Source organism: Drosophila willistoni (assembly GCF_018902025.1).
Source record: "Drosophila willistoni isolate 14030-0811.24 chromosome 2L unlocalized genomic scaffold, UCI_dwil_1.1 Seg168, whole genome shotgun sequence".
Taxonomy (NCBI): domain Eukaryota; kingdom Metazoa; phylum Arthropoda; class Insecta; order Diptera; family Drosophilidae; genus Drosophila; species Drosophila willistoni.
The window spans coordinates 10,130,998-10,146,300 of NW_025814047.1; the positions used below are offsets into that span (position 1 = coordinate 10,130,998).

At 34.9% G+C, this 15,303-nt stretch overlaps 2 protein-coding genes across 4 annotated transcripts; both read right to left on the reverse strand.

The window, feature by feature from the left end:
* Nucleotides 1-4,832: 4,832 nt before the first annotated feature.
* LOC6652458 (endoplasmic reticulum metallopeptidase 1) lies at nt 4,833-9,499 on the reverse strand. The gene is made up of 8 exons (XM_002074556.3): nt 8,687-9,499; nt 7,097-7,217; nt 6,870-7,024; nt 6,429-6,812; nt 6,190-6,370; nt 5,777-6,105; nt 5,215-5,715; nt 4,833-5,155 (listed from the first exon to the last, which is right to left on the reverse strand). The coding sequence occupies exons 1-8, from the start codon at nt 9,497-9,499 to the stop codon at nt 4,988-4,990; spliced, it is 2,652 nt and encodes an 883-aa protein (XP_002074592.1). The 3' UTR covers nt 4,833-4,987.
* Nucleotides 9,500-11,442: 1,943 nt separating this feature from the next.
* LOC6652457 (endoplasmic reticulum metallopeptidase 1) lies at nt 11,443-15,101 on the reverse strand. Of its 3 annotated transcripts, none has more exons than XM_002074555.4 (9): nt 13,889-15,099; nt 13,751-13,835; nt 13,577-13,697; nt 13,354-13,508; nt 12,901-13,284; nt 12,650-12,830; nt 12,410-12,594; nt 12,211-12,354; nt 11,443-12,152 (listed from the first exon to the last, which is right to left on the reverse strand). In XM_002074555.4, exons 1-9 carry the CDS (start codon nt 14,590-14,592, stop codon nt 11,478-11,480), a joined length of 2,634 nt encoding a protein of 877 aa, XP_002074591.2. In that variant the 5' UTR covers nt 14,593-15,099; the 3' UTR covers nt 11,443-11,477. The 3 variants fall into 3 exon arrangements, with proteins under 3 accessions (XP_002074591.2, XP_046865843.1, XP_046865844.1); XM_047009887.1 differs by having other exon boundaries at nt 13,893-13,960; XM_047009888.1 differs by lacking the exons at nt 11,443-12,152; nt 12,211-12,354; nt 12,410-12,594 and having other exon boundaries at nt 12,768-12,830; nt 12,897-13,284; nt 13,889-15,101.
* Between the last annotated feature and the right edge of the window lie 202 nt (nt 15,102-15,303).

Below are 15,303 nucleotides of genomic sequence, written 5' to 3' on the forward strand. Positions count from 1 at the left end.
TGTATACCCTTGCAAGTTTTTTGTGTAAAAGGTCTAATGCTTGCGAAAGAACGGCTTAGAAAATAACGAAGTTATTGATCAAAGTCACTGTTCACCACCGATTGTTCCTATGGGAGCTATATGATATAGTCGCCCGATCTTAATCAAATTTGGCACAGTCATTAATAGATATGCTAAACTGAGAAATATAAATTTTTATGACAATTGCGTCAAAAGTAACGAAGTTATTGACAAAAGTCACTGTTTTCGAAAGATCGTTCCTATGGGAGCTATATGATATAGTCACCCGATCTTGATAAAATTTGGCATAGTCGTTTATATGTGTAATTAACTGACCAATATTAAATTTCACGATAATAGCTCAGAAAATACCGAAATTATTAAGAAAAGTCACTGTTCGTGACTTTGTCATTTGTATGGGAGCTATATGATATAGTGATCCGATCCGGCTGAATCCGAGATATACAACGCCTGCAGTATATACAAGCCTACATGCAAAATTTCAGCTCTGTAGCTCTTACGGTCTAGGAGGAGTTTGCGTTGATCCAGACGGACGGACGGACGGACGGACGGACATGGCTATTTGAACTCGTCTCGTCGTGCTGATCAAGAATATATATACTTTATATGGTCGGAGATGCTTCCTTCTATGCGTTGCACACTTCTGACCAAAATTAATATACCCTTTTTGCAAGGGTATAAAAATAATGGAGTGTGTCGGTCAAAACAGTGCTGGCCAAATGGTCTATTACAGGATACTTACAACGTTTTTATTAAAAAAATTTATGTTGGAAGACAACTGGTTTAGTTACTGATGATTCTGCACTAAAATAATGAAAGGTTTGATACATTAATTTTTGTAATTTCACGCTATAACAAATCACCAGATATTTTATTAGGCATAAATCCACTGACAACAACATGGTTGCCACATAGTACAGTTCGAAAAGTGAAATCAAAATTATTGTTTTATTTATAGTTTTAAAACATAAAAAAAAGTATTGTTAATTAAGTGACGCTTTTAGTTTTTTAATACATTGCAAGAAAAACAACTATTTCTCTGAAATGGCATCGTTCACCTGTAAACGTCAAACATTTGATATTGTTGCATGCCCCAAATATAAGCCCGCTATTTCAAATTCAATTTTGTTTTTTTAAAACAATAAAAATTATGAAAGTTTTTAATTAAACTTTTGGTAATTCAATACAAAAAAAAATTTTTTGAATCAATTTTAAATCATTCCATGTCCCAAAAAAATATATAAATTGGTTGTGGTAGGGTTGTGATTATTGTTATAAAAAATAAACAGGGCTGTCATTATTAATTTAAATGAAGTAAGTAAGTCGTCTCGCCGACTTGGGTATACCATACACCAGGTGAAACAAATATTTAAAATTTCGAAAACCAAATGTATGTCTATTAAATTGATTTAACATGCCTCATACCATGTGCTATCTCGCTCTACAAACACACGAGCACTCTAGCGCCGCCACTAGCCAACGACCAATTCTGCCCTTATGGATCGCGTAGCAAAATACGTTTATACTTATATTTTGTATGTTTCTTGTCCGATTTCAATCAAATTTGGTAGTTTGATAGAAATAGATAAGATTTATTAGTCTGCCAAATTTGATCGCGATGGTCAAAAAATTGCAAGAGCCAATCGGTTTTTTCTAAATTATGGAGGCGGAAGTGGGCGTGGCAACATATTAAAATATATGTATTCTGCGCGCATACTAAGCCAATATACATACTAAATTTGGTGACTTTAGCTTTGTTAGTTTTCGAGAAAATCAGTTTTGTTTAATTTTCGGGGGCGGAAATGGGCGTGGCAAAATTTTTAAATAGTCAATATCTGCGCGTCTATTAAGCTAGCTTACATACCAAATTTAATGTCGGTAGCTTTCATAGTTTTTAAGAAAATCAGAGTTATGTAAATTCCGGGGGCGGAAGGGGGCGTGGCAAAAAGTTGGAACAATTATTTTCTGCGCGCTAACTAAACAAGTATATAACCCAAATTTGATGTCTCTATCTGCCATACTTTTTAAGAAAAACAGTTTTATCTAAATTCTGGGGGCGGAAGGGGGCGTGGCAAAAATTTGAAACAAACTCGATAAGCGTACATACTACACGAGACTGCATACCAAATTTGGTGGCTCTAGCTCTTATAGTCTCCGAGATCTAGGTGTTCATACGGACGGACGGACGGACGGACGGACAGACGGACATGGCTAGATCGACTCAGTTTTTGATCCTGATCAAGAATATATATACTTTGTGGGGTCGGAGATGCTTCCTTCTGCCTGTTACATACATTTTGGCGACTTTAATATACCATTTCACCCTATGGGTGTATGGTATAAAAATAATGACAGCCCTACCAGTTTTACAACCAGTTTTTTTAAGGGATTTGGATTCCGCGCGGAATTAAAACTGTCAGTAAACTTCTGTAGCACAACTGATATTTTGTTTTTTGTTTTCTCCTGTTAGTTTGGCTTTAAACTGATTTTGACAATGATTTTGAAATTTCAATCAAAAACAATAAATCTAGTTTTTCTAGACTAAATATTTGTGGCCAGAGGGTAAAAAAGCAGGGTGTATGCAAGTATGCTGTTTCGACTGTTTTATTAAAATTTTATCAGGGACGGTAAAAAATTATCACTTTCTTTTTTTATACCCTTGCAGAGGGTATTATAAAATTGATTAGATGTTTTTAACGCACAGAAGGAGACGGTTCCGACCCAGCATGAGAAGCTGAGTTGATATAGCCATGTCCGTCTGTCCGTCCGTCAGTCTGTGTGTATGCGTTTTACTCAGAAGAGCTTTCTGGATGAAATTTTTTTTTGGGGTTTTTTATTACCCGGGAAAAATAAAGTATGAAAGCCATCAGGATCGGACCACTATATCATATAGCTCTAGAAGAACTAGAAGAAACACTTTCATAAAAATTGGAGTATGCTATGAAATTTACATATGTGATAATATTGGATATAAAACCCCAGATCCCAAAATTTGAATGTGATCGGATAAATATAACACAAGTTACAGTCAATATAATAATCGGCTCTGCTCCCAGCTCTGCCGGCAGCGCTGCTTGCTGTCTACCACGTCTTTCGTCATCAACAGAGTACATGCATACACACACAGACGCAACGCTACATAAACTGTATGTGTATGCGTGCGTTGCTTTGCTTTGGGAATGAGGGAAGAAGAATAACAAATTGTAAAATAGAGAGTAAAATTGTTTTGTTTGTATATTGATGAATTGAGTTGCAGAAAACAAATTTTGAAATTTTTGAAATTATTATTACCAATGACTGCAAGGGCATATGTAATTACGTTAGGATAGCCAAAAATAGACCAAATCGTCTATGCATAAATTATGATTTTTCACTATGATTTAAAAATCTGCGATTTTTAATTGATTAATTATTAATTTTTTGTGTTTTAATATACATACCCAATCATGTGTTAAATATGTAGGTGAAATGATATACATATATCGGGTTTGTCTAAACTCCAGTGGCAGGCCCGGACTGGCCCACCGGGCAAATGATGAAATTTCATGTAGTAGAGTAGCAGTTTTTAGTCACTAGGGCCCTTCGTACGAGGTTCCCAGTAAGAATCATTTTTTACCATAATAAATCGAGACTGGAGAAGACTGGGGCCCTTTAAAACGAATGAAGTATAGAAAAATTTTCTTAAAAAACCGAAGTTGAATGTAGCAATATACCAGTTAGCCAATAGGGGCCCTTCAAACGAGGTTCTCAGTGCGAATCATTTTTTAAACGTAAAAAACTGATGGACGCTGGGGCCCCTGGAATTCAGAAGCCGTGTAAGCTACTGAAACTTTAGACATTGTTTTCAAAATTTTAGAAACTTTCTTGCTTATGGCAGTTGAAAAAAAAACTAGAATGAAATTGAAAATGAACGCATTATTAAAGCCTTATACTTACAGAGCAATTTACTTCAAAAACTTTTGACTGTTTGATGATTTAAAATCTAGTAAAATTACGCCTTACGTAGATGTGCATTGTTGAAAAAAGATAGGCAAATAAAATTGTTTGTTTGTTTGTAAGAAGTCGTTTTTGTTTTATTCACATAAGCGATCATACTTGATGTAAAACCTAAAAATGTGAACCTTTCATTTTCCTCGACATAATTTTTCAAGCATGTAGTATAGGGGGCCCTTCAAATTGAACTTCTCCGGGCCTGTCCAGTGGCGTAGAAAGAAAAATTTTCGGGGGGGTTAATATGTTTTAGGATCAAAGATATTGAGCAAAATTCCCCAAAACGTCCCCCGTTACTACGCCACTGCTAAACTCTCTCTCTAAAAGCCAGAAAATTATGCTAAAAAAACTCAAGAAACAATCATTATTTTTTTATTTTTATTTTTTTATGTTGCGAATTTATTTTTTTTCTGAAAATCAATTGTGTTCGTGGAGGATCCAAATAAAAATACACATAGTTGGCGGGTACCAATTTCTTCTGGTCTGGTGAGCTGGTAAATAATTAAAAACGCGCGGGAACTTCATTTAAAACTATGCTTTTTATTTATAGAACAATCGCACACACGCAAAGGTTCGATTAAAATTAAACTAGATTTTAATAACAAGTGGAAAAAAAGTGCGGGTACTCGGAGGAAAATCTCGTACTAGATTAACTATGGCGATTTAAAGGAGAACTCCTCGTCATTCTCCTCAGTATGACCGCATTCCGTTTTGGGAAAAAACCCTACCCCCCACTCACTGCTGTTCACCCGGTGGCGTGAACAAATTGAATAAAATTACAAATAATTTTTATTTCTCCAGTTTTAAAATAAAACTCATAATTATGACAGTCCTTGAATTTTATTAGTATTGTACACAGCCAAAATCATGACGAACAACTACGTTATCGAAAAATATCGATTTATAGACACAAATATAGATAGATTTTTTGATAAGACTCAACAAATATAGTCATAAAAATTGGTTTAAAAAGGTACTAAAATATATATCGTTCATACGACGTTGGCCATTCCATTGGATGGGCAAACTCTGGTAAACTGCCTAAAAACGCTTTAGTCACGTCATCTCTTTTATGACTATCATCCATATAGTGGGCAGAGACTCCCAATTCAAAAACAGGTTCAGCGAAATTGCCATTTTCCTTCTGCAAACAAATAAAAGTTAGGGAAAATGTATGTTTATGAACTATGTGTAAAAACGTACATTTAATTGAAAGAAGAAATTGACAGGCGAATGATCAATTCCAAATGCTATAAATACGTGATATGGCGGTTTGTACATTGCTGGATTATCCAACATTCCTTTTAAGAAAGACCAATTTAACATTTTCACGCCAGCTAAAGGTCCTACAAATAGACTCATTCGTGGCGGACCTTGTAATCGAAACTCATAACGCACTTCAAAACCGTTAGCAAGGACAGTTTTGTTTAACAACTCCAGCGTTGGCAACCCAGGAAGCTGAACAGGCTCTATTCGGGGCAACCAACGAGCATTCTCAACAGTGGCACACCAGCGATGATTGAAACAAGGCATTCCACACTTCATTTTGGTCTTGCAGTCATCTTGGTCAAGACGAGTAAACCCTGTTAGATCCATGCTATCCCGTAATGGTGATTCCAGGCGCCTGTCTTGCAAATCAAAGTAATAGCCGCTGTCTTCTAAGCTGAGTGAGCCGTCATATTCGTAAAACCACCTGTGCACTTCCTGAAAATTTATAATACTTACAAGAATATATTAAAATTTGCTAAACAGTTAACAGACCTACCAAAAAGTGAAGACGCATCACGTTCGTTTTGGGCCTATACGGAAAACCAACATCGGAAACAGTAATCATACAAAATATAAACATAATAAGAGACAAAAAACCTATCGAGCATTTGGGACGCCTAAATATGTTTACCAGCTGTGCTAAAAAGCCCATGGCAAATACAGTCCCCAAGGCACAAACCAAAGATACTAATAGGTCGGGATTAATGCTCATGCCATTGCGACTTGTCATGGGAATGATAATAATAAGTAAAGCATGAAACAGATAAGCGAAATATAAAAAGGGTATTATTTGACAAGCACCAACAATTAGGGCCCAAAAGTAGCCTGCAATAAAAAGACTTTTTTATTTAGTATTAAGAATTAGATAGATTAGACTTCATCCTTGGAGAAGAGAACGTTTCATCATACCTCGATCGTGGAGTGAGCTTAGCAGATTTATGACTTGAGAGCCAAAATAAAAAAAAAGAGAAATCATACACAGATAAGCACTGCGAAAACTTGCAGCTGTTAGAATAATGCAAAGAGCAGATAGAAATACACAGTGGGCGTGTTGAGCTATTTGTAAACGATATGCATGGCAGATCTTCTCCTACAAATCAATATATGAGTAAATTGCAGTATAGTTTTAATAATTATAATTCACATACCTTTGTTCTTAGAGTCAAATATAGCGTCGTTGGCAATACCAAGCCAATTAATGAGGGACAAATGAAGATGCCAATGAGCAGCCAGCTGTTGCTGAAATAGGTCATTGTGCGGTCGCCAGCATCGTAGAGAACAGAGATTAACAAGGGAAACCCGAAAGCCAACAGAAATCCAAAAACGGCCAATAGAAGAAATATGCCGAATTCGCATGCCAATGTGCTAACATTCTCACACGATACTCTCGACATGCGCCATAATGAGACACACACGACAAGTATTCCGCCGAGAGAAAACGACATATTCAAAGCTACACCAGTAGACTCGTAATAGTAGATAAAGAAAAGACCCAGAAAATCAAAGAACACGGAATGGCCTTCGGAATATGCCTATGAAAGGTAATTTCAGTGAAATTACAAATTTGTAATTTATACAAACTAACTAACCTCTGTGTCATACATTTCTTCTGCGTTAGAAATACTACGCACTAAAGCAAGCAAATTATCCCCTGTATTTTGCAGGGCTCTGTTGGATATTGCAGTGAATCTATCATATTTGGTATGATAGACAAAGCCATTGCTGACACCAGCCATGTCCAGACCTGTATAATAAGTTGGGTATTTCGAATTATTCTTTTTTAAAAACTACACATTACTATACATTTATTACATACCGGGCACGGGTCCAAAGTCCCGGAAAATTCTAAAATCAGTATCGGATGGAATAAGGTCGGCCTGAAATATTTCCTCAGCCAATGTTGTCGCGAATGGATGTTTGACACTCTTTTTGTAATGCTGCAAGCAGAAATATTTCTTTGAATTTTAGTGATGAAATAATAATAATAATAATAATAATAATAATAATAATAATAATAATAATAATAATAATAATAATAATAATAATAATAATAATAATAATAATAATAATAATAATAATAATAATAATAATAATAATAATAATAATAATAATAATAATAATAATAATAATAATAATAATAATAATAAAATAATAATAATAATAATAATAATATAATAATAATAATAATAATAATAATAATAATAATAATAATAATAATATAATAATAATAATAATAATAATAATAATAATAATAATAATAATAATAATAATAATAATAATAATAATAATAATAATAATAATAATAATAATAATAATAATAATAATAATAATAATAATAATAATAATAATAATAATAATAATAATAATAATAATAATAATAATATTCATTTTGTTAGCGATTCTTAGCAAGTTCTAGAATTTTCTTATACTTTAAAAATGGATTTGTTGTATCATACAGTGGCGGTCACGAATTTAAGACGTTTTTTTTTTTTTGGTTCTCATTTTCTCGGTTCCTAAATAACTTAATCGAATAATAGACATATTTTTCATTAAAATATATAGAAAGAGACGGAGAATAGAAGGGCAGTTTTGCATAAAATGTCTCATATTGATAGGCAAAAAAAAAAATATCTAATTTTTATTCGATTTTAATGAAAAATATTCGACGGGAAATTCAATTTACTTTCTTTCGTAGTTCAAGAAAAAAAGTACTTTAGTATGAATTAGTGTCGTAAAATGGACTCGCCCAAAGGACCAAAAATTTTCATACAAAATTCAGATTTTCAATTGGACCGAAATTGAAAGTTGGGGCTAAATCCAAAATTAGTGGTATGCAGTTTATCTTAGTTTTGCTAGTTTTTTTATCTTCAACTTCTTCGAAGATTTCAAACGTCTATCTTCAATATTTAAAAGACTTCTCTTTGTTCAAATGCAACTGTGAAAAAAACGGATTAAACTATGAAGACCATTTTTACGGTTCATAATCTGAACACAATAACCAACAAATTACAGACAAAATTATTCGATTAAGTTATTTAGGAGCCGAAAAAATTAGAACTAAAAAAAAAAAAAAAAACGTCTTAAATTCGTGACCGTATGACTGCGCAAAATTTTATCAACATCGGGCGACTATATCTTGTGAGGGAACCTTTATGATTGGACCGAAAAATAATTTTGAGGTTAGCCCAGCGCGTTTTGGTTCTTCTTCATTATAGTACATATCACCGCACTAGCAAATAATTCGAATCTTACAAAATTGTTTTCAAAGGTGTGTTTGTTTCTTTAAATCCTGATAACATCTCATTCTGTTATGATCCCTTTTTTTTTTGTTACTCACATTTTAGTAATTTCAATAAAATCGTTTGTATCAAAAATAGTGTGTATGTGTGACTAGCTTTAAACATACCCGCATCAACCAGGGATGATTGGGTCCGCTTTGAAAGAGTAACTCCCGTCCTCCAGCGCCGCAAGAGTCGAGATTGAGTACAGCTTTGCAGTTAGCTGACCATTTGTGACTGGAAATAAATCCATGCGATCCTTGCAATGGTTGTTCCTCAGCTCCATTGAAGAGGAATACAATGGGATGGACAAAAGTCTCCTCGGATATGCTCATCTGACGCAATACCTCTAGCATTGTGGTAATCATGAACTCAGCATCTCCAGAACCGACACTACTAGGCTTTGAATCATAGTGGCTGTTTATGAGCAGGTAATTCGAACTGTTTGAATGTCTGGAACTCAATTTGACTATAACATTCTGGACACCCTGATACATATTCACCATTTGCCAGTGTAAATATGATCCATACGCCTGTTGGACATCTAATTCCATTTCATAGATATCACTGCGCATATCTAGACGAATTTTTTCAATCTCATTGATTAGAAATTGCACCACAACCACTTCATTCGTTTCATATCCAGCTAATTTAGGACCCATTAGGTCCAACTGAAGCAAATTACTTTCAGCTCTCTCTGCTACAAATTGTCCGGGTTTCTCGGATTCCTCATAAATCTTTACTGCAGAGGGCAAATTATTGAAGAGTGGAAAAACTAAGGCAAAGAAAAGTGCCAACCAGAATGCGAAAAAGGTGGGCGTGTAATACCAAGGTAGTGGCCATTTAAAACATTGCTTTTTGTTTTCTTTTAAGTTAATTATAGTTGAGAGTTGTGAAGAATTGTCCTCCACTATTGCACTTTGATCTACTTGCGCACCCATTCCAATTTGGAGGATTTTTTTCAACTAACCCAAACGCTCAGAAAACTTCTCAATTTAAAACATCTTGTCGCTTTTATGGCATCTAGTATCTCAGTTTGCTTTATCTGTATATACATGTTTCTTTTTGGAGAATTTCTAATCAAATATCACAAAATGATTAGAACTCAATTTCAGAAACAAAATGCAATATAATTTTATAAGCTACATTTATTGATTTATTTTTATTATGTAAGCCAAATATCTTCACCTTTGGATTTTTCACGACTCTCGTCATAAATAGATAAAAGTTCCTAAATGAGGAAAAGTTCTAATTGCTTTTAGGTTAAAAATGTTTTATGGGATAATTTTATTACAAAAATGTTTTATGGGCAAGTGCGAAAAATGTATCCAAAGGTTGGATTTCATTAAATTAGCACTAAAAGCCTGCAGTACAGTTTGATTCACAAATCAAGGCCAAATCAAAAGAGTTTACAAGCGTGCAAACCAGTTCTTTTAAAGAACTTCGAATATCTGAATTTACAGATATTTTTATTAGTGCTTAACGTATATTATTAACCCTTGCTGGGAGTATGCGTATACAGTGAATGCTTCTGTGGGCGGACAGCCACGGTTCCAGTATTTTTGCATGCTTGGGGTAGATGTCCGCGACTAGAGCTTTCAGTGTATATATATTATTGATCATATTAAGAAGCTAACTCGATATAGTCATGTCAATCTGTCCGTCGCTGCGTATGAACATTACTACTTCAATTTGAAAGCAAATAAGATGTAACTTGGTATTTAAGCTATTTTAAACTGTGTGTTCTTCCGTATCGGACCACTATATTATTTAGTTCTATTCAAAAAATCGGTGAAGGCTTTGTCAAAAAACGCAACCGACAGCTTTCCTCGCAGCTTAATACGTGATTGCTCGAAAGCAGATCACACACAAATGCAGACGCAGTTCTTTTGCCGATCCTTGCAAAGGGGATTGCAAAAAACAAGTAGGAAGGGCGAAAATAATGAAACTTAATTAAATATAAAATGATAGAGAAATATAAAATGATAGAGCGAATTTAGTCACATGCACCATTTCGGTTAAAGGGTGCGTGTAAACTTTTTATACAAAAAAATCTGTGCACTTGCAAAGTGAATACGTGCCAAGTTTTACGTCTCTAGCTATTATGGTCTTTAGGAAAATCAGTTTTGTTTAAATTGTGGTGACGGGAGGCGGCGTGGCACATATGTACATTACATACCATTTGGTGGATCTAGCTCTAATAGTCTCTAAGATATACATACATAGGTGTTCATACGAACGGACGGACATGGCTAGATCGCATCACTGTTCAACTGACAACTGATCAAGAATATATATACTTTATGGGGTTAGAAAAGCTTCTTTCTGCCTGTTACAAACACTTTAGCAACTTTAATATACCATTTTTCCCTATGGGTGCATTGTATAAAAACGAGCCAACGTTGGAAAGCCCAAATGGAATTTGGTTATTCAATAGGTAACCTTCAGAAAAAAATGGTCCGGTGGTGGCTTTGCAGTGTTTTTAATTGCTATATATATATTTTTGTCAATTTCAGCTTGGTGTCATTTCAATCTACCTACGGTAGGGAATAGAGAATTCCACGTTGAGTGCGGTAGTGTCCATGAGGATTGGCTAAAATTAGTTAGATATCCAGATAGTTGGACTGCTTTGCATCAACATAGGAGCCATTTTTTAAACTCGACCTCCAAAAATCGAAAATCACCGCGGTATAATCAAAAGAAAACCACAGCACTTAATTTTGTATTATTATTTATATTCGTTATAGCTTACTGCTTCTTAAGGTAGTTGTATAGACGATTGCATTTATGTAAAGACTGTTTAGATATGAATTTGAAAGATTGTTACTAATTAGAATAGAATTCTTATTTTTTTTCGATAGGTTATATTATCTCTTACTTAAAATATATAACACCATATTCTATATATATGTTGTTAATCTAAAACACAAATCGTTTATACAAAGCTGGCCATTCCATCACTGAAACAAAATCTGGAAAGTCAGATATAAACTGCAAACCAAATGAATCGCGTTCATACTCATCACTGATAAAATGGGCTGCAACTCCTAGCTCAAAGATAGGTTCATTAAAGTTTCCATCTCCGTTGACTCCTTTATAGTCTATGTAAAATCTTAACGGGGTATTATCCTTGCCGTAAGAAATGAATATGTGATATGGACTTGAGTATTCCTCTGGATTATCTAACATATTACGAATAAAAGACCAATTTTCTATCTCAAACCCCTCAAGTGGTTGTATATACAAACTCATATGCGGGGGCCCGGAGACTTCGAATTCATATCGAACAGATTGACCAGTTTCCAAAATGGTTTTTTCCAACAACTGAACGGAAAGGGAGCCTGGTATAACCACATTTTCCTCTCTTGGCAACCAATAACTGCTTTTTAGTGCTTTGCACCAGCGATGATTAAAACATGGCACCCCGCACATCAATTTATTTTCGCATTCAGGTTTTATATTAACCAAGCCATTTAAATCCAAAGCAGAGTTCTCCAGCGGATAATATAAACGTCTGTCCTGGAAGTCAAAGTAGTAGCCAGAGTCATTGAGGCTAATTGACCCATTATACTCATAGAAGAGTCGACGAGTGTGCTGCAAGAGGGAATCGAACAATCAACATAATTTTATATTGAGTAATAAATTTAATTACCAAAAAGTTAACCCTCATAGGATTGGTTTTTGAACGATAAGGGAAACCCACATCTGACACGGCAATCATGGAGAATATAAAAGTGACCACGCCGAGACCCAGCAATATTAGTTTTGGCCATCGAAACATGTTTATTAGTGGACCCTATAATTCAAAAGATTAAACACGACATTATTCGAAATTATGTTGCAAAACTCACCACAAAGCCAAAGGCAAAAAAAGTGCCTATAGCACATAGAATAGCTATAAGCAGATCAGGATTAATAGAATTGCCATTTCTACCCATCATTGGAAAGAAAACAACAAGGAAGGTATGGAAAAGATAGCAAAAGTATAAAAAGGGCATTATCTGGAAAGCTTCGACCAGTAAAACCCAATTTAGTCCTGTAAATAAATGAAAAACTAAGAACTGATTAAAGTAAAATAGACCAGAACATACCACGGTCATGTAGAGTGCTGATTAGATTTATAAACAACGCAGTCGCGTAAAAAATCATTGAAGCCATGCAAAGGTATGGTGTACGAAGACTAATGGCAGTCAGGATAATTGCAATCACAGCCAATATAACGCAATGCGCATGTAAACTCATGTGTAAAAAGTAAACGCGACTAACTTTCTCCTGAAAAACGAATTATATGATTTAAATATAAAATTTGTCATGATACATAATTAATGGCATTCCCACTTGCATTTCGTTTCAGTGTATAATAAAGCGTCAAAGGTAGCACCTGTCCAATTACTGCTGGACATATGTAAAGTCCAATCACAAGCCAATTGTTAGTAAAATACGACATTGAATTATTGCCAGCATCAAACAACACAGCCATGAGTAATGGCAGAGCAACGCTAAGTGCAAGTCCAGTAACCTGAAGTGCTAAAATGATTAAAAACCAAATAAATAGTTGGCCTTGTGTCTCTAAACAATTGGAAGCAATGCGCCAAAGAGAAATAGACACCAGCACTAAACTAATTACAGCCACACAACAGTTTAATATAATTCCAGTGGTTTCAGTATAATAAATTAGGAAGAGACCGAGGAAATCGTAGAAAACGGAATGACCTTCACTATACTCCTATAAAAGAAAAATAAACATATACATACATATGAGTGAAAATCAATGATTTTGATTATTCTAACACACCTCTGTGTTGTACAATTCAGTGGCATTGCTGAAAGCGCGCACTAAAGCTAATACATTTTCGCCTGTACTCTGCAACGAGTTGCGAGGAACTGCCTTGAAATTATCAAATGGAGTATGATAAACATATCCATTGCTGATCTGTGCTATATCCAGACCTAGGAAAATATTGCTTATAGAAAATCAAACAGCCTTACGTATTTTTAAGTATATGTATGTATCTTACCAGGCAATTGCCCATAGTCTCTGAAGTTACGAAAGTCTGTATCGGAAGGTACTATGCCAGACTGAAAAATTTCTTCAGCCATGGTTGTAGCAAATGGATGCTTGGCATGCCGGTTATAATACTATGAAATAGAAATAATAATAAGGTCACAGATATACAAATATTAAAACATACTTTCATAAGCCAAGGATGGTTTGGGCCACTTTGAAACAGAAGGTCACGCCCACCACTGCCAGCCACTTCGAGATTGATTAGGGCTCTAAAGATAAAATATTTATAAATGAAAACTCATCACGTTATGGGTCTAATTACTTGCAATTCGGCGCCCATTTATGTTCAGTGATAAAACCATGCGATGCTTGTAATGGATTTTCTTCAGCTCCGTTAAAAAGAAATACAATAGGATGTTCGAAGACAGTAGACGAGATGGCCATTTGTCGCAGAACCTCAAGCATTACCACAACCATAGTGCCATCATCACCCGATCCTGAACTACTGGGTTTCGAATCAAAGTGGCTGTTAAGTAATAAATAAGATGAACTATTCGAGCTCCTCGTGCTTAGCTTAACGACCACGTTTTGTACACTTTGGTACATATTAACCATTTGCCAATGCATATAGGAACCAGATGTCTGCTGAACATCGACTTCAATGTCGTAGAGGTCACTGCGCATTTCGCTGCGAACATGTTCAACTGTATCGATCAGGAATGCGACTGTAGTCACCTCGTTGGCTATGCTGCCCACCACTTTGGGGCCGATACGATCAAATGAATATAGCAAATGTTGGGCTCGTTCTGCCACAAATTCACCTGGCTTTAATGACTCCTCAGACATGGTAATGCCATTAGGCAAAACATTAAAGAGCGGGATCACCACACCAAAGAAAAGAACGACCCACGCAAGCAAAAAGGGAAGTGCATAATACCACGGCACTCCCAAAGTAACACTTTTTGGTTTTAATAGCACTTGGAAGATATTTGTGTCCAGTTGAGTTGTAGTGTTTTTTCCCTTCATTTTGAATTCAAAATACCAACTGAGTCGTTGAACAATGGTAGCGCAACTGAGGCTCTTTGGCTATATTCAACAAGTTTTTAGCTAGGCACATGGTGTTTTTTTATCTACACTGATTTGTACTTTGAGATTCATAAAGATAATTTGGATGCCCATCGAAAAACAATTATATCTAAATTACGTGATATCGTTTTGTATGACAAAGTTCTTAAATAAAAACTACCAGCTACCAATTTAAAAATTTCTAATTATTACTGAGTCATAAGGTCACAGGTATTATAAGTTCATATTAAAATTAAGTAATTCGTCTCGCCAACTTGGGTATACCGTGCACCAGGTTAAATAAATATTGCAAATCTCGAAAACCAAATGTATGTCTATTAAATTGTTTTTACATGCCTTAATGCCCTAATGGAGGTGGAAGTGGGCGTGGCAAAATATTAAAATATATACAGAGGTTGTCAAAAGTATTTACACAATGAACTTTTTTGCAACTTTTATTTTTAAAGTTATTTTGTTGTTGTTGTAATTAAATTACAACAAGAAAACATCCTTCCACATTCTAAGCTTAGACCACCCCTGTATACTCTGCGCGCATACTAAGCAAGTATACATACTAAATTTGGTGACTTAACTTTGTTAGTTTTCGAGAAAATCAGTTTTATTTAATTTTCGGAGGCGGAAGTGAGCCTCACAAAAAGTTTGAACAACTAG

What these genes read in the sequence shown, in the direction of transcription:
- LOC6652458 (XM_002074556.3), bottom strand. Translation starts at nt 9,499, where the DNA reads ATGGGTGCGCAAGTAGATCAAAGTGCAATAGTGGAGGACAATTCTTCA. An exon ending in AAGAAATGTATGACACAGAG is followed by an intron (nt 6,813 to 6,869) that starts GTTAGTTAGTTT and finishes TACCTTTCATAG; the next exon opens with GCATATTCCGAAGGCCATTC. An exon ending in TGATGCGTCTTCACTTTTTG is followed by an intron (nt 5,716 to 5,776) that starts GTAGGTCTGTTA and finishes ATAAATTTTCAG; the next exon opens with GAAGTGCACAGGTGGTTTTA.
- LOC6652457 (XM_002074555.4), bottom strand. Translation starts at nt 14,592, where the DNA reads ATGAAGGGAAAAAACACTACAACTCAACTGGACACAAATATCTTCCAA. An exon ending in ACCATCCTTGGCTTATGAAA is followed by an intron (nt 13,698 to 13,750) that starts GTATGTTTTAAT and finishes TCTATTTCATAG; the next exon opens with TATTATAACCGGCATGCCAA. An exon ending in ATTATACACTGAAACGAAAT is followed by an intron (nt 12,831 to 12,900) that starts GCAAGTGGGAAT and finishes TTCGTTTTTCAG; the next exon opens with GAGAAAGTTAGTCGCGTTTA.